The sequence below is a fragment of the Diabrotica undecimpunctata genome, chromosome 9 (genome assembly GCF_040954645.1).
Source record: "Diabrotica undecimpunctata isolate CICGRU chromosome 9, icDiaUnde3, whole genome shotgun sequence".
NCBI classification, from domain to species: domain Eukaryota; kingdom Metazoa; phylum Arthropoda; class Insecta; order Coleoptera; family Chrysomelidae; genus Diabrotica; species Diabrotica undecimpunctata.
The window spans coordinates 100,482,663-100,507,512 of record NC_092811.1 but is presented as its reverse complement, the minus strand read 5'-3'; the positions used below and the strand labels follow the sequence as shown (position 1 = coordinate 100,507,512).

The 24,850-nt window shown below is 34.0% G+C and overlaps 1 protein-coding gene across 1 annotated transcript in view; it reads right to left on the bottom strand.

Annotated features, from left to right (window-relative positions):
* LOC140450322 (uncharacterized) overlaps positions 1 to 24,850 on the bottom strand; it is a 74,457-nt gene that overhangs the window by 34,606 nt on the left and 15,001 nt on the right. Inside the window, exons 2-3 of the mRNA XM_072543899.1 lie at positions 16,290 to 16,507; positions 1,482 to 1,654 (exon numbers count right to left, since the gene is read on the bottom strand). Of these exons, the coding sequence (XP_072400000.1) occupies positions 1,482 to 1,654; positions 16,290 to 16,507 (391 nt within the window). The remainder of the gene's footprint in view (positions 1 to 1,481; positions 1,655 to 16,289; positions 16,508 to 24,850) is intronic.

The following is a 24,850-nucleotide window of genomic DNA, read 5'->3' as shown; positions in this document are numbered from 1 at the left end:
GAGAAAACACAGTTTGTGCTGATGAAGCTATTAATTTAAAATCACACACAGATATAAATGATTTTGAAGCTCTTTTTTATAGCGTTAAATTTATTAAACCAAATTATGTTAACACTGGAAGAGCAAATAACAACATTATAACAAGCATCTTATCCAATTGGGATTACTACAGTACTATCTACACGGATGCCTCCAAATCAGAAGATGGTACAGGATGTGCCTTTTACATCCCCATGGAGAAGGTAGAAAAAATGTTCAAATTAAAAGCAAATATTTCCATATTTAGTGCGGAAGCAATTGCCATATATCAAGCCCTACTTTTTGTTTCTAACAGAGATTCCTCCGTTATTATTGTTTCAGATTCCATGTCAGTTCTCACAGCCATTAACCAACCTTTTGTTCCAACCACATACTCCAATCCCTACATAATATTAATTAAAAAATTAGTTAAACACTTTAAGGAAAATAAAAAAAATGTGATATTTATATGGGCCAAAGCACACAGTGGAATTAAACATAATGAACATGTGGACCAACTAGCCAAATTAAGTATTTATTCAGTGGATACCACAGAATTTCTACCCAGTATTTCTGATTTGGTTGCTTCACGCAAGGCAGTTTTAAAATATAAATGGAGTGACCTATGGTCTGAGTTTTGTTTTACCAACCCAAATAGATACACTTCTTTGTTGCACATTGGCACAGAACTTATAATGTCCCTAGGCGTTATATAACAACCATATCTAGGCTTAAATTTGGACATGCTTGTTTTCCTGCTCATCTTGCAAGGATTCATGTGATCGAGAGTAAAAACTGTGTGGAATGTGGAGTAGAAGGTGACCTAGATCATGTAATTTTTGGTTGTGCCAAATATAATTTGGAATCCACCTTATTATATAATAATATAGTTCGTATTACCGGTAAATCTCCGTTTAACGTTTTATCTGCCCTAGCGACTCAAAATAGATTAATTTACGATTGCATAATCGATTTTTTGACCAAATGTAATATTTTTCTTTAGTTAAAAAAAAAATTGGTTTTTACTTTTTACCTTTGTTTTCTCTCCTTTATATGTTTAATCCTATTTACCGTGGCCTAGTTCTCCTGTGTATGTTATATATTTTTATCTATTTTAGTCTATTCGATTGCAAATAACTCAAAAACTTTTTACTGTACCTAATGAGATTAAAAGATCATGTAACTGGCTGTATGGCAAACTGCCGAAGCCATATAAAAAAAAAGAAGACCAACCGCTAATCGCTAATCACCATTTCTTGGAATTTAGTACCCACAATTTTGAAACTATACTATAAGTAAAATCATTTCGCTTCATATTACTTCCATTAGTTGTCGAACTATTCAGAAATTTATTTAAAGCAGTAATATTATTGGTAGTCAATCTAGTTTTTATGAATAGATAATCAAAAATTTTAAACTAAATAAACTTGTTGGTAGTAATGAGAGAAACGGTTGCTGTTTACCTTCCTCTCTTGACATTTTGTTGAAATATTTTTTTGAATCTTTGGAAAATTCTTATAGGAATTCTATTATCCAATCCAGTACTCAAATATTGTAAAAATTTAATTTGTTCTGTTCTTGACATTATCCTTGGAAGTGTGAACATAGCTGAGGGTCTTACAGTTAAATTATGGCTCTGAAACAACAAAAAAGTATATTAAGTTTAATTCCATTTTCTAAGCTGTAAATGAAATTTTATAATTTCTAGAAATGTAGAAAAAATATTGATATAGACTGAACAAAAAAAAAAAAATAAAATGAAGTTTTCTGAGAACGTAAGAGAAGGGAGCAGTGCAAGAAAAAATTTGGTTTTATTCTTAAGCTTTGGTTAAGACTTTCCATGTTTTTCTTGATATATTTTACCATTTTACTAGTGCATATTTTTGCTACTATCTACATAATATAAGCTATATCTTTCTATTCTACCAAACCATGAGAATAGCTAGAAGCTAATAAATAAGATATCCGTGGGGAGTTCTCTGCCTCCCATCGGACACGTCCCCAGGTGGTGGATAGAGGAACGCCCTAACCAGTCATAGGACCGGTGGATAGTTGGGAAATAAAAATACCAACCACGAACCAAAACACACTAAGGTATGGCAACCCTAACAAAGAGTCTCTTGCCCTCCAGGTTTTGGGTTGGGCTACAGACTGACAATCTCTTCCTGTAAAAAAACAATGTTACGGAACCTCAGGAACTATTAGCCGGACGGAACTCACGACGACGACTCTGCAAACGAAAAATGGAATTAAGATTAGGAACATGGAATATCCGAACCCTGTACCGAACTGGAGAACTCACATCTTTACTAGACATAGTGAACACATACAAAGTAGATGTTTTAGCACTGCAGAAAATGCGGTGGACGGGAACTGGCACTCTTGACAAGAGTGGCCCATTTCATATATTACAGCTGCAATGAAAGCGAATATATAGATGGGGTGGGATTTATTGTAAACCGAAGAACAAAAGGCCTTATTATTGACTTTAAAGCCTACAGTCAAAGAATGTGCTATTTGGGCTTAGAAGGGAATTTCTTTAATTACAGTTTGATCAATACACATGTCCCAACTGATGACAAACCAGGCGAAATAAAAGAACAGTTCTTCGAAGACCTGGAGCAAGCCTATAGGAGATATCCCAGAAATGACATTAAGATGTGACATGAATGCAAGAGTAGGACGAGAGCGAGTTTTCGTGCGCACGATAGGAAAGCATAGCCTACACAACATAAGCGATAGCGACAATGGATTACGACTGATAAACTTAGCAGCAGCACTCAATATGGCAGTCGATAGCACCTATTGTGAACACAAGAACATACACAAGGTAACCTATAGAGGCGCAAACATAGACTCAGATCCTTGCCTAGTGGTCTCAACATATAGGGATAGAATTTCAAACACTAATAAAGAAAATAAAATGGATACAAAAAAATGGAATGTGCAAAAGCTGAGAGATGCGACCATTGAAGAACGGTACTCGGAAAACATCACCAACAGGCTAAGGAATCAAAATGTAAATGAAGAAGGCCAGACATATATAGATTACTACTGGACCAGAATAAAGCAAGACATTGAAGCAGCAGCGAAAGAGGATATAGGAAGAGAAATTTGTGCCCGTAAAAATCATTGGTTTGACGATGAATGCAAGAACACAACAAAAGAAAAAAATGAAGCCTACAGAAAGATGCTTACTCGAAGGACTAGAACAACTGTAGAGAATTAACAGACAAAGAGAAGAGAAGAAAAGCTGATAAACAAAAGAAAAAAACGAAACCACCTAAATGAAGAACTTAAATATATAGAAAACCTCAACGCAGAGAAAGAATTCGGAGCATTCTATAAGAAAGTTAACATCAACAGAAAATAATTCAAGGCAACCACAAGACAATGCTAAAAGAAAAGCAAGAAGAGACAAAAGAAGGTGGGCTGGAGAACTGGCAAAACAAGCAGAAACAGCTGCACAACACAACAGAACTAGGGAGCTTTACCAAATTACTAGACGATTAACACAAAAAGGGTCCAACTGTTCGAACATTGTAAGATCCAAGACAGGCGAATTACTTACTACAACAGATGACCAAGTAGAGAGATAGAAAGAGCATTTTCAGGAGATGCTAGGTATTCCCAGAGATAACGCAGACGAAATTGTCGAAAACCCGCAGAATATAGACTTGCATATTTCTTGCGAGGCCCCTTCCAAAACGGAGATAATAACAGCTATCAAATCTCTGAGAAACAACAAGTCACCGGGAATCGATAACATTGCTGCTGAAATACTTAAAGCTGATCCGCATCTAACTGCTGAACTTTTGCTCCCCATAATCCGAGAGGTATGGCAAAAATTGGAGAGGAATAACCTTGCTTACTGTCATAAATAAAATTTTCACGACCATCATACTGAAAAGAATAACAAACAAGGTTGAGTTTCGAGCTAATCAAGCAGGCTTTAGACCAGAATCCTCCTGCATAGACCACATTAATACTATGAGGTTAATAATGGAACAATCGCTTGAATGGAACACACCCCTATACATGATTTTTGTTGATTTTGATAGTGCCTTTAATAGCTTGTCTCACGCTGCTGTATGGAAAATTTTAGGGCTAAGAAACATCCCGCAAAAAATAATTTCTATTATAAAGTCACTAGGTACTGATGCGAAATGCAGCGTGACACACAATGGGATCAACAGTGACGAATTCGACGTACTTACTGGTGTTAGACAGGGATGCGTGCTTTCTCCGTTTCTTTTTAACATAGCTATAGAGTACGTTCTCTCCAAACTAGACTCCGACACAAGAGGGATACAATGGACGTTAACCACATGCCTAAGCGATCTAGAATACGCGGGCGATATCTGCCTATTAGGTCAAAGGTTCCAAGATCTGGCTTTAATAATTGGAAACACTTTCCACTGAAGCCAATAAAATAGGTTTGAAAATCAATATTAGTAAAACCAAGTCCATGAGAATAAATGCAAGGAACAACACGCTATTTACTATCGACAACATGCAGATTGGAAGTGTCATAACAAAAAACGGAGGTACAGAAGACGATATTCGTATGAAGATACGAAAAGCCCAACAAGCTATCAGCACGCTCAACCCTGTTTGGAGATCTGGCGAGTATACTACAAGGACAAAGATCCGAATATTCCAATCAAATGTCATGTCTGTTCTACTCTACGGATGTGAAACCTGGAAAGTGACAAACACCCTCACAGACAAACTGCAGGTCTTTGTTAACAAATGTCTACGAAGAATTGTTCGTATATTCTGGCGTAACACCATCACGAACGTCACCATCAGTAAAACGAAGATCTGCTACACCTGACCGAACAAAAGAGGGTACAAAATGAAATTAAGTCCAGAAAGTGGGGTTGGATCGGTCACACACTCCGAAAAAATAGTTCCAGTATCGCAAAGACTGCCCTAGAGTGGAATCCCCAAGGGAAAAGAAAAAGTGGTCGCCCAGTACAAACTTGGAGAAGATCCATCATGGACGAGATAAGAGGCCAAGGAAAGTCTTGGAATGAGGTGAAGGCCTTAGCGCAAAATAGAACCCGATGGCGCGTTTTCACTGAAGCTCTATGCTCCACTTAGGAGTTCATACATATATATGTATATATATATATATATATATATATATATATATATATATATATACAAGACAATGCAGAAGTCAGAATGGCGACCTATTAACAACAAGGGAAGATGTATTGAATAGATGGGTGGAATACTATAACCAGGCACTTAATATAGAGGAAGAAGAGGAAAACCTGGAAGACGAAAGAGATGAGGTGAGTGAAACAGACGAGGGGGAAGAGGAACCACCAACGATTCTTGAAGTTAAAGATGCAGTTAAAAAGCTAGCCAGAAACAAATCACCCGGAATAGATAATCTCCCAGCTGAACTATATAAAGAAGGTAGCCTTGATAAAATAATGGCATTACAGTAGCCGATAAAAGAAATATGGACACAGAAATCCCTCCCCAATGATTGGAATATTGGAATATTTTGCACCATACACAAAAAAGAAGATATCTTTGAATTCTCTAACCACAGAGAAATTACGCTTCTAAATGCAGCGAATAAAATATTTTCCACAGTGCTATGTCATCGTATGGCACCATATGCAGAACGGATAGTAGGAAAATACCAGGCTGGTTTCAGACGTGGTAAATCCGTGAAACAAATTTTTGAAAAAACACTAAAATATGGCATTGATACTCATCACATATTTATAGACTACATTAACAAGACTAACTCTTAAAAAAGTTGAATGTAGAGTACGAATTCAGGGGGAACTGTCTGAACCTTTTAAAACAAATGCGCCAGGGAGACCTCCTCTTTGGTATACTGTTCAATCTGGCTCTGGAAAAAGTAATACGTATGTCACAAATCACAACCACTGGTTCAATATATAATAATTCAGTGCAAATCCTGGCCTATGCTGATAATATCAATATTGTTGGGAGAACGGAAAACGCTGTATGAGAGGAGTATGTAGCATTAAAAGAATAGTCGTAATAATAAACACCAACAAAACGAAGTATATGAAAATAAGCATGCAACCACAAATCCTACGACCACTTGTTATAGAAAACGACGTCATCGAACAGTGAACGAATTTGTATACCTGGGAGCGCTCCTTAACACTGAAAATAATACTACCGTAGAGATAAACCGCAGAATTTGCACGGCCAACAGATGCTATTTTGGGCTCAATCTCCTTAAATCCACAATTATAATACGGCCAGTCCTACCATATGGTTCACAGATTTGGACTCTAACAAAAAATGATGAAAACATGTTAGGATGTTTCGAAAGAAAAGTACTAAAGCGAATCTATGGAGCACTGAATGACAATAGAGTGTGGAGAAGACGATACAACTTCGGAATACGTGCTTGGCGGAGAAAAACGACAGATAGGGACGACTGGAGAGCAATTCTTAAGGAGGCTAGGATCCACGCAGTGTTGTAAAGCCAGAACGATGATGATGAATAAATTAGAGATCATATGTGAAAGATGTTAAAACAGCCTACCACCTTAACTACACAGACAACTAACAGAAGAAAGAATGGGAACAAATGATGCATGATTACGAGATAATAAACCAAAATAAATCAAAATAACTATATGCCTCTAACTATGCTTCAGAAAAAGTACAGTTAGTATGACAGAAAACAACTAGAGGTTTTTAAAGATTTAATCCAAGTCACTCACTCTTTGATGTTGAATTTTAAGCACGTCTTTACTCTCTTATGCTTTATTACAAATTGCAGAAAGTTATGTACATTGTTTCTATGAGTTTTTTATTAGATTATTCTATCGGGCGTCTTCCCACGTAGGGCATAGTAGGATACCTCCTAAATATGAGTGGCATATAAAATCTAGCACTGAAAATCGGCAGCTGGATTACCATAACCAAAGATAAGTATGATTGTACAACCGATAGAAAGGGTAAAAACATACACCTACCTTGGTATGAACTTCAATGAAAATTGGGACCATTCCTTAGAAAGCAAATGTAGGATAGACAAAGCAACATCTGCATTTAAAAAAATGGCTAAGCTATCAAATAAGGGTAAAATATCAGGTTACTACGATGTTATATCAATGCTATACTGTTATACGGAGTTGAGTCGTGGACTCTCACAGACGCTATCTGCAAGAAAATTAAGGCTTTCGAAATGTGACTTTATCGTCGAATGCTGAAGATACCTTATACCGACCACGTTACTAATCAGGACGTTTTGTTAAAAATACAAGACGAAAAGAGCTGTTGACCACATTTTTTTTTAATAACAGATTGATTACGGCTGTCGCCGCTTCTCCGCCCCCAATTTCCATCTTTTTCTGTCATGTGCAGTTACCTCTTCTAAGTCTCTTGCCGCCATTGCTTCATCAATATCGTTGCGCCAACTTCTCCGTGGTCGTCCTCTCTTTTTTCTTTCAGGAGGGATCTATTCCAGTAGTCTTCTAGGCTAGACTTCTAGATTAATTGTTTTCTTTCTATGTCATCATTGATATTTCGATCCATTTTCATTTCGTTTATTTGTTCGTTTCTAACTCTCTCCAGTTTCGATCTACCGCAGCTTCGTTTCAGATAATCCATTTTTGTCGTCATAAGTTTGTTTCTATTAGCTTTGGTGACGTCCCATACTTCCGAACCGTAAAGTGTAATACTTTGGACTATACTACCGTAAATGTGTTTTTTGGTTTCTCGTCGAATTGTTTTTTGCCAGAGAAGAGAGTTTAAGGCACGGGTCGCTGCTCTGCCCTTGTTTATTCTTTCCCTGATTTCATATGCGCTATTTCGCTTCTTGTTGAAAATGACCCCCAAATATTTACAGGATTGCACGCCTTTGATTTTGTCGTCTTCCAAAACTAGGTCACATATTTCATCTGTTCCCACTGAGAGATATTCACATTTTGTCATACTCATGTTTAGACCTGCCACCTCATATTCTTCTTGCAGTTTTCTTACCATATAGCTAAGATCGTAGCTGTCTTCGGCAATTACTACCTGGTCATCCGCAAAGAAAAGTGTATATAGCGCGTTTTCTTCCACCGTTATTCCCATGTTTCTACATTTTTTTACCCATTTCACTAAGGATCTGTCCAAATAGATTTTAAATAAGGTGGGTGACAGACAGCAGCCTTGTCTTAGTCCCTTTGTTGTTTGAAAAGGAAAGGTGATTTCTTGTCCCATTTTAATTCTTGCAAAGTTTTGTTCGTAATATTTTTGAGTGGTGTTAATAAGAATTGGGTTTATTTTTAAGTTACCCATTTCTATCCATAGTTGGGAGATCGGCATACTATCATATGCTTTTTCCAAATCTATTAAAGCTATATGGGTTTCTCTATTTCTCTGCACTCGTTTTTCCATTTCAATTTTTAATGTGAAAATATTATCCATAGTGGAGCCTCCGGCCCTAAATCCCGCTTGTTCTTCGGGTTGTTTGTCTTTAATATAATTTTCTATCAGGTTTCGTAGTACTTTTGAGTATAGTCGGCCTATACTATCACTGCGATCCCTCTATAGTTTTTAGGATCCATCTTTGTGCCTTTCTTGTGTATTGGAGAGATATCCGATTGTCTCCATTCTTCTGGAACTTCTTCTCCGTTTAAGCATCTTTGGAATAATTTTCGGATCATTTCAAACAGTTTTGATGATCCATACCTAATCAACTCTGGATGTATTCCGTCTTAATTTCCGATTTTCTTAATTTCATTCCCTTAACTGCCTCTTTCACTTGTTCTATTAATATTTCTATTCTTCCTTCTACTTCCACTTGTTCATTTGTCTGTTTAAACCTTTCTCTTCTCTTTGTTAATAAGTTCTCAAAATGCTCTACCTATGTGTTCTCTGGTATTCTATTTATTATGACTTGGTTTTTTGTCCATGTTCTCATCGTTTTTATAGTTCTCCAGGCTTCAAAGCTCTTTTTCCCTCCTATATGGTTGTGTAGGTATTGGCATTTTTGTTCCCATGCACTATTTTTCTTTTTAACTACGTCTCGTTTGTTCGTCTCCCTGTTGTAATACCTTTTGATATACTTCTTTCGTTTTATCTTTTCTTCCACTTCTTTATCCCACCAATATGGTTTATCTACTCTCCGTACTTGTGGCCCTAAGGCTTCTAGCGCTGCGTATTTCATGCAGTTTTTTGTATGTTCGTATTCATCCATCGTTGATCTGTGTGATTCCTGTAGTTTTTGTGTTAATCTCCATGAGTAAAGTAGCTGTGTGCTCTCGTTATCTAGATTGTCTAAGGTGTACGTAGTTCTTTCTATTTTTTCTCTGTGTTCTTTGTTGATGTCTGTGTGGTTCCGTCTACGAATGGTGTATATATTTTTCCTATTATCAGGCAGTGGTCCGAGCCGCACTCTGTTCCTCTATTCACCTTTACGTCCTCCACTCTTAACTTAGTTTGTTGTCTTGTTATGAAATAATCTATTATCGATTTTAGACCTCTTGTGTGCTGATACCAGGTGTATTTATGAAAAATTCTTGTGAGCGAAAAAACCATTCAAAATCTTTAACTCATATTGTTGGCATATATTTATGAGTCTTTCTCCGTTGTTGTTAACAGTTTCTTCTCCATGCATGCCTACCACTTTACTTTGTACTTGTTTTCCTACTCTGGCATTAAGGTCTCCTCCGCATATAATCTCATTGCTGTTAGGAATTTCGTTCAGGATTTTTCTACAGTCTTCTTCAAAAGCTTCCTTTTCTTGTGCTGAGTAGTCATCATTTACGGCATATACTCCCAGAATTGTTATTTGTATTCCTCTTAGGAGAATCGTCACTGAGAAGCGAGAGTTCCTCTTAGGAGAAACGTTCGTGTATGCTTTCGCTTCCATTTCCTTTTTTCTTGGTCTCAGAGAGAATGGCTATCTAATTTTCGGTCTGCATAATTTCTTGTTGCTTGTTCCGGATTCCCTGTATATTCCAGATTCCGTAATTCATGGTACATTTCCGTTGATGTTAACCACAATAAAAACAGCAAAAATCGAATACCTAGGACATATCATGAGGATAGGCGAAATATATGGGTTGCTGCAATTAATTTTACAGGGAAAAGTACAAAGAAAACTAGGACCAGAAAGGCTTCTTGGAAAGGATTTCTTGGTTGAAAAATATACGTACGTTGTTCAACACAATAACCACATATATTTTCATAGCAGCAGTGTACAAAATATGGATTGCCAAGTTGGTCATCAACATCAGAAACGGATTGTACGAGTACCATAATTTTAATGGGTTATAACTTTTTACTCCTTCACTGTATATGCCATCTATAAGTTGGACCATTAAGTATAGATCTTCATTTAGAAACCGTTAAATTTTCAGTAAAAAGTAAAAAGTGGTAATCCGTTAAAGCGATGGTACTCGTAACAGAACGCCAAGGAAATGTGGAGGGGAGAACTTTCCGCTGTATTATCTCGGCCTGTTTATTGGTATTGGTCATAGAAGGTACTGTTTTTTTTTTGAAAGTAAATTTTTTTACCAGCTTTTCAGGGAGCCTACTTACAACCATGTGACATAAAAAATATCAGTTATTATAACTGTTTAGAACATGAGTCTAGTTGTGGCCTTTGTACGAGGAAGTAATTTTAATCGTTCGAAGCTCATTAACGTTATCTCTATATAAAATGAAAAGTTTTTTGTAAAACAATTTGTGACTAAGAAAAATATAAAACTTTAGTGTATTTGAATTTATTTTACCCCCATTAGGGGTTACCGTTTGGATACGATAAGTGTTAATAAGTGTAAGATAGATACAAAGTGTTAAATTATTAAAAACTTAATATGGATTATGCGGAAAGACCTCCAGATATTACTCGGATGGAGGAAGATGTTAATATAGAAAAAATAAAATCCAATATAAACAACACATGAGACGGTAACTCAAAAACAACGGAGAAACTGTAAGTAGTAAAACTAATAATTCTACAGAAAATTTAAGAGAATAATTTCTATATCAGAGCAGTGATACAGGTCCTTTTCATGTATATATAGAAAATAATACTCCTGATTTTAAAGGTAAGATAAATGGTATCAGAATCGGGGATATTATACTATCAAATTTTTCGAATTTAGATAGCAAAATGACTAGTATTGATTCAATCGGCAAGAATAGAATTAGAATTAAATTTAAAGACTATTAATCAGCCAACTTTTAATCAATCAAAAAACTTGCTCATTATTTACAAACAACAATTTTGATGTTTACGTTCCGAAGTTTATACTACATAGACAGGGTATAATTAAAGACATAGATACTGAATTTTCTGAGGAATACATTAAAAATAAAATTAAACAATAGGACATGCACTGTAAGTTTGAAGTAGTTTCGGTTAGAAGAATAAATAGAAAGGTAGAAAAACATATCGAAGATAAAACAGTAATAGACAAGGTTCCAACCAAATCAGGTATTGTAAATTTTAAAGCACAAACTCTTCCAAAATATGTCATAATTAATAAAGTATTTAAAGAAGTCGAACCTTATGTTCAAAAAGTTTTATTATGTTTCTCTTGCCTTCGTTTTGGACATTTTGGATCTCAATGCAAAGCACGTCCCAGGTGCAATAAATGTCATGATTTTCATAACACAAAAGATTGTACAGTAAATATATATACTAGTTGTTTCAGCTGTCAAGGTAGTCATTTTACGACACATCTAAGTGCATGCCCTGAGTTCTCTAGGCAAAAACAAATCAAGAATACCATATCATCAGTAAATCTAAATTTCTTTGATGCCTCTAAACAAATACAGAAAATCTCATATGCCAATATCGCCGCCAGACATAATAGTTATTCCTTGCCAACCAACTCTAATACCAATGATCAACCCTATCAAGTAACTATCAAGTAACCAAATCAAACTGGTTCGTTCGCAAAAAAGTTCTCTTCATAAATGTTCTATACGAGCAGTAGTCCAGAAAAATCAAATTTAAAGCGACAACGTCCAAGTTCTCCCGATCCTTTGGAATCAGCTAGAAAAGAAATAATTTCCCCAATAAATATCCCTAGACAAAAAGGTGGTATTCATAATACCTTTAAATATACAGAGAATAGAAATACAACCAATTTGCAGACACAAAGAGTATCATCAGATTTAAATAATGTAATTTTAGAATTGGTTCTTAATATAATTAGTTCATTAAAACTTACCGAAAATTTAGACACATCAAAAACAGAGATTATACAACAAATCAATAAATACTTAACTACGGCATCGATCTAGCAAGAAGACTTACTTCGACAAAAGTCATCTTCTGACATAACTAGCCCTATAAATTTTTTACAATGGAACTGCCGCTCAGCAGTTTCTAATAAACCAAATCTAGAAGCCTTACTTATTAAAAAAAATGTGTATGTGGCCATGTTATCAGAAACATGGTTTAAACCAGGAACATTTTATAACTTCTCTGGTTATAATTGCTTTAGATCTAATCACCCAGATGGCTATGGAGGTACAGCAATTTTAATTAAAGATAAAATAATTGCAGAAGAAGTAAATTTATTAGATAATTATAATTTTACTTACACATGCATGGCTGTTAAACTTTCTTGTATCAATAAACCTACACATATAATATCCATATACAAAGAACCACGTACTAGTGTAACAGTTGAAGAATGGATCCATTCTTTTCAACACATTCCTCCGCCATTTATCATTGGAGGGGACTTCAACGATCACAACATGGCATGGGGATGCGAAACTAATGATACTCACGGTAAATTTTTATTAGAGGCGATAGAACAATGTAATCTATTATACTTAAATTATGGTTCTCCAACTATTGCACTAAGTTCCAGTCCATCAGCAATCGACATAACAATTTGCACCGAGGACATTATATCTAAATTAACTTGGTCTGTTATTCAAGATTCACATGCCGCTCATGCTCATGATTATTCAAGATCCACATGGTTCTGACCATCTACCCTTGACCATCGCATTGGAAAATTCCAAACGAGCAACATCACCTGTTAACAATACACAAAAAAGATGGAATCTAAATAAAGCAAATTGGAATTTGTATTCATCCAACTTTTCTTCAGAAAAACTTCCTCAAACTTATGAGGAATTAGTTAATGAAATAAACAGACGCGCATCCATTGCTTTTCCAAAAGTATCAAAAAATATCCTACAGAAAAGATTCCGAAACCATGGTGGAATAATAACTGCGAAACAGCTGCAAATAACCGTAAAACAGCATATAGAGGTTATAAAACAAATCCCAATATTCATAATTTAATTGAATATAAAAAATTGGATGCATTATCAAAAAAAATTTTAAATTAGAAAAAAACAAAGTTGGATAAACTACTGCGAAAGCCTCAACTCCCACAGTTTAAACACTTGTGTGTTTAAAAAATGATTTTAGTAGTTTTCAAAATTTGTTAAATATTTATGATTATATATTTCATTTTGATTATCATTATATTCTAAAAATTATCATGAATTGTAGCAGGATATACTAATTAATTTTAAATTAAAATTTCTAAAATAAACTTTTGTTTATTTTAATTAATTTTATTTTTAACTTTATTCAATTTTATTTAATTGTATTTAATTTTGTTTAATTTTTTATAATTTTGTATAATTTTTTATTATTTGTTATAATTTTTTATTGAAGTGAATACAAATATTTTTAAATATAAAATAGCCTAATCGATCTAGTCGTTCTCGAGCTATAAAAAAATAGAAGCGCTAAGAATTATTCACTTCAAAAATCTTTTTCTCACTTTTTAAAATTGTTAAAAAAAACCAAAGCAAAATCCGCTGTACGTCTTCACAGATTTTTTACCAGCTACCCCTCATCTATCCCTATCCTTTTTAGAATCTTCAAATATCTATAAGATTTTTTTCAACTTTTTTCTTCCTAGACTTGTGTAAACAGAATCTAATAATATTTCAGATTGTAACACGCGTGGCAATTTGAAAAGTATTTTTCTTTCTCTTAACTAACAAACATAGCAGATATGTAAAGGCGGGTACACATATGCGAGCAGAACTGTTCGCGTCGCGAACCGTTTGTGAACGCTATATTCGTTAATTTGTACGACGGGACGAACCGCTTGCGAGCTGTTCATTCGTTGCTCGTCAGGAACCATAGCCTGTCGGTTTTGGGGACTAACACAAAGAATGTTCGGATTAGTGACGGAGAATTTCGTTACTTTTGAGTACTCGTTACAAATCGTTACTTTTGTATCGAGTAATCATATAAAGTATTCGTTACTTTGATTACTTTGATTACTCTGATTACTTCGGGTAATCATATTTAATAGGAGCTATTTAAAACTTCATATTTATGTGGCACATTTTTGAAATTGGATTATTCAGATAGAATAAAATTTTATTTAAATTTAAATAATAAATGTCAGCTCAATATAAAAAATTTAATAAAGAAATATATCAACTCAAACAATAAAAAAAATAATAAATACAAAACTGCAAAAAAGCAATATAAATACATTCTGTACAACATGTTATTTAAAACTACTATAACTGTTGATTGCAATGTAAAAACATAATCATTTCCACATTTTTTCGTTTCAACCGATTCCTTCGTTCAGATATTAATATCCCGGATTTAGAAAACACTCGTTCTGATGGAACGGAGGTAGACATTATACATAAATATTTATTAACCAATTCTGAGAGATAGGGGTATAATGAAACTCTAGATTTCCATCAGTCGAGAGGATACTCTTTTCTGAATATTAAGTTTTCGTTTAAATACGATTTTACTTATAAAATAGCGTTGACTTTTGAATCCGCCTGTTTGGGTGTTTGAACAAATTTGTCAAAATCTTCCCATATTAAATTTTCCTCTTCTTCGACCTGTGAATGGGATTCTTCCATGTCAATATCATTATAGGCCAATTTTCCAGCTAGGTGACAGCAAATACTTTGTTAAAAATTTCCCACTCATTAACAACATTAGTCAATTCTTCTTTTAAATGTTCAGCAGTATGACTTTCATCATACTGATGAATCCTAAGTAGACATGAATATAAAATCCATTCATCAGTAATAAAATGGGCGGTGTAACCTATGTAGCTAGTATGGGAATGTTAAGCAGTCCAGGAGCCAGTTGTAAGATTAATGGCATTGGTTTTCGTCAGTAACGCTTTTAATTTTTCCCTTTTTTGTTCATATTTTTGTGGTAGGAAGGAATTTGTTATGGTAAACCGACTAGGCATACAATAGGAAGACTCTAGGCCCATAATTAATTCTTAAAAAATACGTTTTAGGGCATAAAAAATATATCTGATTTATTATTTATCAACTTTAACATCTGGAAATTGGAAAATATCTTTTAAAAACAAAACTATATAGCTTGGGGCGTGTAAGATCTGCTTTAAAGAAATTACAATCCCAGGTTATTTTTTTACAATTAATCTTTTACACGTAAAACATATATAAAGTATAAAGTAAATAACTCAATTTTTAAATAAATAAAATAAATATTTTTTATTATACGCATATATTCCTTTTCCATTTGTTCATAATCACATCCAATATCACAACAAAACATTTGAATATTAGACCCTGCTCCAGCGGTATTCCTATCTTCGTAAAATACCTATATACTCTCGTTTCATATGTCTCTATGTCTGCGTATCGGCATATCGGTATAGGGACTGTACATCGGTCGGTAGTAGTCGGAGTCGGTATTGTACCTCCGAAATAATTCGAAGCAGGGTAGACGCTTCAGCCGTACTCGTTACTCGTATATACTACTCGTTATTCATATGTTATTTCGGTATCGGTAGTAAGTCGGTAATCGGTACATAAAGTAATCAAAGTAACGATTTGGTTTGAGGATATGTATTCGTTACTTCGGTTACTCTAAAGTAACGAATACTTTGTAACGAATAGTTACTTTTTCTCCAACACTAGTTCGGATTCGCAGTTAAATTTGGACGAAGTTCGAGACTATAAATTGTTTCTAAGTGTGCGATGAGATCATTCGGTTAAACAAAATTGCTGAACGAGCGCGGCTTATTCAAAAGTAACGAGAGAAATTAATAACAGATAATGTAAACAAAATACCGAAATGTTTAGAATAACGAAGTAAATTAATTCTCGGTTTGTTATTAGATACTTAGGGTATTGGATAGTCTGAACATAAACATATTTTCAACGAACTCTTCGCGAACAGCTCACGAGCAGTTCGCAAACAGTTCGGCTCGCATATGTGTACCCACCTTTATAAACATAATATAAATAATGAATACCTTGCACAAAGTTTCCCAATTCTTTTTTATCACTTCATCTTCTGCCTGGCTGAAACGTCCTATTTTGGCTTTATGTTTTTTTGCTACATTTAGTTCATGGGCTGTGGCTGTACTAGGTATTGAAATTGCATGAAGAACTGGAATATTGACGCGGGGCAACTGTATTTTTAGTCCTGCGAGTTGAACCAATTCACTTTCATTGATTTCTTCCTTATTACCTACAAATAGTTCAGAAATCAGAATACAAATAGGAGAGCGGTTGGTCCCTAAAAGGATCACCATGATCTATAACTCGTTATACTTATACTTAGATAACTGTACATACAAAAATAGGAGAGACATAGAAGACAACGCCCTACCTAGTCGAACAGTCTTACATAATTTCTGTCGAAAGTAATAGAAAAAATTCTTGATAGACATACTGTAACCGTTTAAAATTATTTTTCAAAGTTTTAAAAATTTATTACTAAAATTGCTAGTAAATATTTAAATCAATGTGCTCACGCCATCTATCCGCCGAGTGCGGAAGCATCTGAAGGATCAAACTGTACCTCATAATAGTTCTGACTTTGGCCTCAAAAACCGAGCGCTGATAACTTTCCCGCAATTCATCTTTCCTTTCTCTCTTTGAACGTCCAGCATACAGGACGACATTTTCTCTTTTATATTTCAAATAAATGTGAAACGCATGTAGAAACTGTATTTACTGATAAGGTTTTTAATAATAGATACAAGTTATATACATAGGCAGCTGTGAGATTTTCGAATTTTGTAACACTTGCCGTGCTACAATAATATATACAAGGCCTGAATCGCTCACTGTCGAAGAGAATTGGGCGGGGTTTTCTTAAACATATAGAAACTATATCGTATCTTAAATTCAAGCACAATTTGATAATATGAAATTATAATTTATTATTGGACGCCACCCCTGGTTTATCCTCGAAGGGGAAGAGCAAAAAAAAAATTAAGATTTATTGAAAGTTTACAAGAAAACTATTCTTTATTATTTCTTAGTAATGAACAAAAAGAAAACATTAAAAGTTACGTCATCCCAAAGGGATTCCAAAATATTATTTTATGTTAACATTATCATAAACAAAAAATCTTTGTATCGTATTAAATTAAGAATTGGTTATAAAGAAAATGAATGTATATATATATATATATATATATATATATATATATATATATATATATATATATATATATATATATATATATATTAACCCCAAATTTCGAAATTTGTTTACATTGAAAATAATATAGTTATTTATCAACTAGGAACAATGAAGAAAATAAACCTTTAAATTAAATTAGAACACTTCACTATATTTTCATTTTTTTTTTGAGTTCATAATCATTTCTGTTGTCTTGAAAGTAGGTATAATAAAAATTGGTACAACCTTAATCTGCTCTGTTTCTCTTCTTATTTAATGTCACCAAATAAACCATTGATTCAGCTACGTACTATATCAAATCACCACCATCCTAGATAAGAGGGGTTAGGGATTCCATAAAAAGATACTGCTACTGGGCCATGATCTGGAATAACTCCATAGCAATACTATCTTGCGACGAGTATTAGAAATATAATATCAGCATTATAGCCTCTCCAATAAGGGTCTAAAAAAAATAAATATCTATCTGAAATATGGACAAGAAAAGGATGTATTTGCTCACCTCTGAATTGAGACCCACTTTGGAAACACGTCTTAACGGTTGGACGGTCTTAACAGAAAAGAGCGAAGCGCTATCATGGCGCCTGAATCTGGAAATTGGGCGTGAGTGACAAGTTGAAAAATATGCTCATCTACCGGATATATTTGGGAATTACAGAAGAATCCTTGAGTCGGCTACAAGTAGGTACTTGACAGATAGATGGGGCTATTAGTTTTATTAAAAAAAAATATAATCGAAATATATAATGAGTTTCTTTTAAATCTTTTGAAATGGTTACACAGCCCTCCCCACGATTTCAACTGGGTACCAGCGTGGAATCGGACTAGGCATGGTGGCACACCATACTAACCTTTTCAAAAGTGGGAATAGATATACGGAGAGGTAAGACAAACAGAATGGACAAATGTAGCTACAATCTGGACTCACAGAATCCTTCTTTCACAACTCACGTGGGAACAACTCAAAGATTTCAGAACAAAGCGAAACAGAACGCATAGAAATGACTCAACTATAAAAATGTAAACAAAAAAAAATTGCATTCTCACTCTCAAAATGCATAGGGTATTTCACCTATAACCAATATCATAAACAAAGCGGAATAAAACAAAACATATCTACAAATCATTATTTGAGACCAAATGCTCGCATTCAATCGAAACAATATAATTAAGATATTATTATTTGAAATTTCATAAGTAATATAAAGCAAAACATACTAGTGTTGTCACCAAGATACAAAACAGATAATTTACTGCGTAGTCGTTATGAGACCTAACACAATAAAACACAAAAAAAAATAATGTTATCGTTTGTTCGGAAGCGTAGAGTCTTTCATCTATGACTTAATCCACGAATAACATAAGAATAATAATACAATCGTATCATTAACGCCATAAGATACAAAATACAAATGTGTCATCGTTTGTTCGGAAGCATAGAGTCTTTCATCTATGACTTAATCCACGAATAACATAAGGTAATAACGCAGCGCGTCATTATAGACACATTTAGAAATACACAAATAAAAGGAAAGAGTTACTAATAGTTCAAAATTGGGTACATTAAAGTTCTACAAAGACAAGCCTTAATAAGTTTACTGGGAAAGGTAGACATCAGAATTTCTGTAAGACACATCTATATTTAGAAACAAAAAAAGCTGATGTTTAGTTATTAGTATGACAACTAGAATTTGTGATAACTAACGTGTATCATCCGCCTATAATAGGGACAACATTGGTAGGTCAACTTCGGGTAGGGTCAACTTCGGGTAGGGTCTAAATAATTCTAGATTACATAACTAAACAGGTATTGGAGAACTAAAAAAGTTTCCTGACGCGGTAGGCTGTTATTCTAGATTTATTACTGAAATACAATTATGAATGGCTTATCATTCCGACGAGTCAACTAGCGGGAATCCGCTTACTTCATCCCTAGCCTTCCTCAGTGTCTGGCCATTCAGAATATAGGATGTTAGACAGCAATAATCTTTTCAAACATTATTTTGGGGGGTTTCGAATAGAGAGTCGAAATTCGAAGGTCTTCACACTAAGAGTAAAACTTAGGCAAATGAACAGATACTATAATGAACTATCATTGGTAACTAGACAGAGGAATCTTGATATCTTTGGTATAGATACCAAAAAAAAATTACTTGGATTTATAAATCCGTAAAATAAGATAAATTGAATTTTGTATCCACTTGAAGACAACTAAAGGTATGTACAATTTATTGTAATATAAACTAACATAAGCATAAAAATATCACATTCTACTAAGGCATTCTAAAAATAAAATGAGATTAAATTTTGCAAACACCCTTAAAATCAATATAGGTTTTTGGTCGGGGTAGCATAAACTTAAGATCTCGATCAATACAAACTAGAGAGAGAATAATACCGAAGTAGAATAAGATAAGATAAAAATAAAATTTATGTCGAAAAGAATTACGACATATATACATATATATAGACATATTGAACACAATAAATGATCAATATTATAATAATAAAAAGTAAAACAGTTCAACGAACTGGGGTGCGAGCCAAACTGAGTTGCTCTGGAGATCGACGTGCGGAGTCTCCTACACTACTTCCAGAGGCTCGTCTCTTTGCGACAACATCTGAGATAAACAAAATTATTAATTGGAATAGGGATAGGTCCACTAATCCACTTGACTATAGCAGGATGCTCCCTGACTAATAGTCAACACCACCGACATAAAACAAGGGTTGTCGAGACAGCTCAAAAAAATTGAAACGTGTCAACTTTCTGAAGGGAAAGAAGCACTAGGGGACAGATTTGCCGAAGCAAAGTGGTATTCAATGTACTAAGTACTAGGGTATCAGTGCTGTACTGACCCCACGCCAAAAAAAAATTGGAAAGGAAACGAATCCTCTCCAGGATAAAGTTCGCGTTAGCGCAACTCTTCCTGTACACGGGCCACGGAGGGGTTGAATAGTCGCTGGAGAAGGTAGCAAAGATTAAGTACGCAAAGGCGTAAAGGGAATCAACTAAAAAATTAAAAATTAAGAATGGACTAAACATTTTAGAAGAAAGGCAGGATGGCCAATAGTTCCATAAGAATATGAAAGAAGAAAATAAATCCAAACCGTTAATACACAATATTGGAGAAGAAGAAAGAAAATGGGTATATGGCATACAAACCATAATCGATTCACAAACAGTTTAGTCTAAAACTGTTGTTTCCAAAAGAAACAAAAAAAGAATCGTAAGAGTCTTTCAAGAAACAAAAACTTACGATAAGACTTAAAAGGAACGGAAGAATTATTACAATCTTCCAAAGAAATAGAAAAATATTACAGTCCATCGTCAATAATAAAAAATCATGATGTTGGATGTAACACACCACAACAATAAAAAAAGGTTGAACAGTAAAACATTTTTGACACCTAATTGAATCCAATATGGTCGTCATACAAATCACAAAGAAATGTTTACCATTCTTTAGCAGAATTCCAACAGAGTCAAAATAATATAAACTTTTAATTCTCAGTGGGTCATTTACGGTAGCACCAGAACTATTTCAATTGTTAAACAAACGTGGTCTTAACGTCGACATAAAGATAAAAGATAAATTCACAATAGGCGGCAGCGGGTTGTTTCACCTCTGTATATACAAAGAGTCACAATAGACAACAGCAAACTACTTCAACCTCACTTGTACCATATCGTGAACACAAGATAATAAATGAAAGCTTTTGAGCCTTAGCCAAAAGTCTCAAAGCAAAAAGATATATGTGGTCTAATAAACTATTAGAACACCGCAAAAATGTCAACGACAAAAAAAGAAAGCTGCTGGATATACCAGTATTCTGACATCACACAAATAACTCAAGATACAATAATACAGGTCACGTGCCTGTACGTCCTACAGGACATCTCGAGAAAAGAAAAAGATAAAACCACAAATAACAATAAGTTCCAGTACCAAAAACATACTTCTACATCTGACCACACAAAGACATAAAATTAACATCACAGAAGGAGAATAACAATATTTCCGCTCTATATTCTCAACAAAGACGCCTTAGGCAGAGAGAAACGAAGTCATATCATTACTTCCTTATACTTTTAAAACAAAAGAACCATGGACTGTAAAATATAGAAAGCATTTTCCTTTTCAGGAAATAAAATTTTCTTTTCAAAGTACGAAAAAGTTAAACTATGAAAAAATAAATTTTTAAAATAAACGAAAAACAAATTAAAAAGAAAATTTAACAGATAACAGACTAAAAAAACATATTAAAAACATCCTATTATCAAAGAACTCAACTTCAAATCCTCGAAAAAAGAATATTTCGCGTAAGTATTCTACACGAATCCAGATAACATATTTTAAAATTAGGTAGGTCGGGACAGCCTGTATATAGATATAATTCCCGGCTGTTTGCCGCAAATAAAAACCATGAATCAAGGTTAAGAAATAAAATTCACTTAATTGATTTTTCAAATACCGAACGCTAAGAGCCATTTCGTTTATTTAAAATAAACACATTGAGGAATATAATTATTATGGTTCTATCAACAAATAAGACTGAACTGCAAAGAAAGCCATCGTTTAGATACGAATTAATTTATGGACATAAACAAAATTTCTCTAACATGGAATGTTTATTCTAGACGAGTCTGGAAAAACACCGCATTAAGAATACCGACAACAAGAAATTCGAATGTAAGCAGTAAATTATTACATCATTCCAAATACGTTTTAAGTATTTCACAAAATTAAAAATACGACGAGAATATTTCTACGTAATTTTACGAAGATTAAAAACGAATACATATAAATACTTTGCAAAAAATTCTAAAATAGTAGCAGTGTTGATTTAATGAAAAATTGGATAAAGCAAATACACAATTTAACCAAAAAAATGGTTCAAAACATACAGACTTAATTAACCACATATACAGGGGGGTACAAAACAACTAATAATATTGAAAAAAAACTGAAGATACAGGAATATTCAAAAGCCCCACACGCTGGGCGACATTTTGTAACGAAGGTACAAATGGAGCAAATCTAATACACGCCCCACGTCGGAGGGCGCCATTTTGTAACACTTGCCGTGCTACAATAATATATACAAGGCCTGAATCGCTCACTGTCGAAGAGAATTGGGCGGGGTTTTCTTAAACATATAGAAACTATATCGTATCTTAAATTCAAGCACAATTTGATAATATGAAATTATAATTTATTATTGGACGCCACCCCTGGTTTATCCTCGAAGGGGAAGAGCAAAAAAAAAAATTAAGATTTATTGAAAGTTTACAAGAAAACTATTCTTTATTATTTCTTAGTAATGAACAAAAAGAAAACATTAAAAGTTACGTCATCCCAAAGGGATTCCAAAATATTATTTTATGTTAACATTATCATAAACAAAAAATCTTTGTATCGTATTAAATTAAGAATTGGTTATAAAGAAAATGAATGTATATATATATATATATATATATATATATATATATATATATTAACCCCAAATTTCGAAATTTGTTTACATTGAAAATAATATAGTTATTTATCAACTAGGAACAATGAAGAAAATAAACCTTTAAATTAAATTAGAACACTTCACTATATTTTCATTTTTTTTTTGAGTTCATAATCATTTCTGTTGTCTTGAAAGTAGGTATAATAAAAATTGGTACAACCTTAATCTGCTCTGTTTCTCTTCTTATTTAATGTCACCAGATAAACCATTGATTCAGCTACGTACTATATCAAATCACCACCATCCTAGATAAGAGGGGTTAGGGATTCCATAAAAAGATACTGCTACTGGGCCATGATCTGGAATAACTCCATAGCAATACTATCTTGCGACGAGTATTAGAAATATAATATCAGCATTATAGCCTCTCCAATAAGGGTCTAAAAAAAATAAATATCTATCTGAAATATGGACAAGAAAAGGATGTATTTGCTCACCTCTGAATTGAGACCCACTTTGGAAACACGTCTTAACGGTTGGACGGTCTTAACAGAAAAGAGCGAAGCGCTATCATGGCGCCTGAATCTGGAAATTGGGCGTGAGTGACAAGTTGAAAAATATGCTCATCTACCGGATATATTTGGGAATTACAGAAGAATCCTTGAGTCGGCTACAAGTAGGTACTTGACAGATAGATGGGGCTATTAGTTTTATTAAAAAAAAATATAATCGAAATATATAATGAGTTTCTTTTAAATCTTTTGAAATGGTTACAATTTTGGTAGAGCGAGTGGAGGATGGTTGTGTGGTGTAAATCATAAGATACAACATAATTTGAGGGAAGTGGATGGTCAAATGATTATATATATAAAAGTAGGTGATGAAAAAGTAACCATTATTCCAGTGTAACTGAGGCCACGAGAGTACTGGGAGGAGTGTTTTGAAAACGTTGAAAGGGTTTTAGTAGAAAATTTAGATCAGAATTTTGAAAATAGTTTAGTTGTAGGTGATTTTAATGGAAGGTTGGGGGAGGAAGGGATTCTAGGTGATGAGTTTGATGAAGATGGGGTATGCAGAAGGACAAGCCTGAGTGAACAAAGAGTTTTTAAAGATGAGTTGATTAATCATCATGGGAAAAAGGTAATTTGATTATGTGGCGACTTTAATTTGGTTATTTTGAATGGCAGAACAAAAGGCGATATATAGGGGGAGTATACATTCTTAGGGCCGTTGGACAGTTCTGTCATAGATTTTGCATGTGTATCAAGACCGATGTTAAATTTAGTAGAAAATTTTTTTAAAGGTTGTGAATATTATTTTGACTATATGCCTCTAATAGTGGAGTTGACCTTCGACGATGGCGGTCAGAGATCAACTAGTAAAGTTTTGCCACTGCTTCCTAAAATTACTTGGACCCAAACTGATTCGGAAAAATATAAAGAAAGAATGTCTTGTGAAATTAATAGGGTGAATGAGTGGACTGATCAACCGGAGATAACTTTAGAGTTACTACAGCAATGTATAAAAAAGTCAGCACACAATGGAGAATGTAGGCTTTTTATGGCAAAAACAAAGCCAGCAATGGTTTGATGGTGAGTGCGCAAGAAAGAGGAAGCAAGTAATGACATATCTCAGAGTATCTACAAAAATTAGCTCGACTTATGCAACAAACATATACAGGAACGTTAAACAGGAATACAAGCACCTTTGTGACTTTAAAAAGAACGAATTTTATAAGAATGATGCATTGAGTTTAAGAGATACAAAAAAAAATAAAACAATTTTGGAAGGCTGTTGGACTGTATACGTTTGGAAGTTCGGCCATTGGGGAAGGTTTTAACTTCATGAGATAACAGCAGGTCCTGTGTTATATGCAGAACCGCTTATCCTCAATAAACATTTAGATCGGCCGTTTAGTAT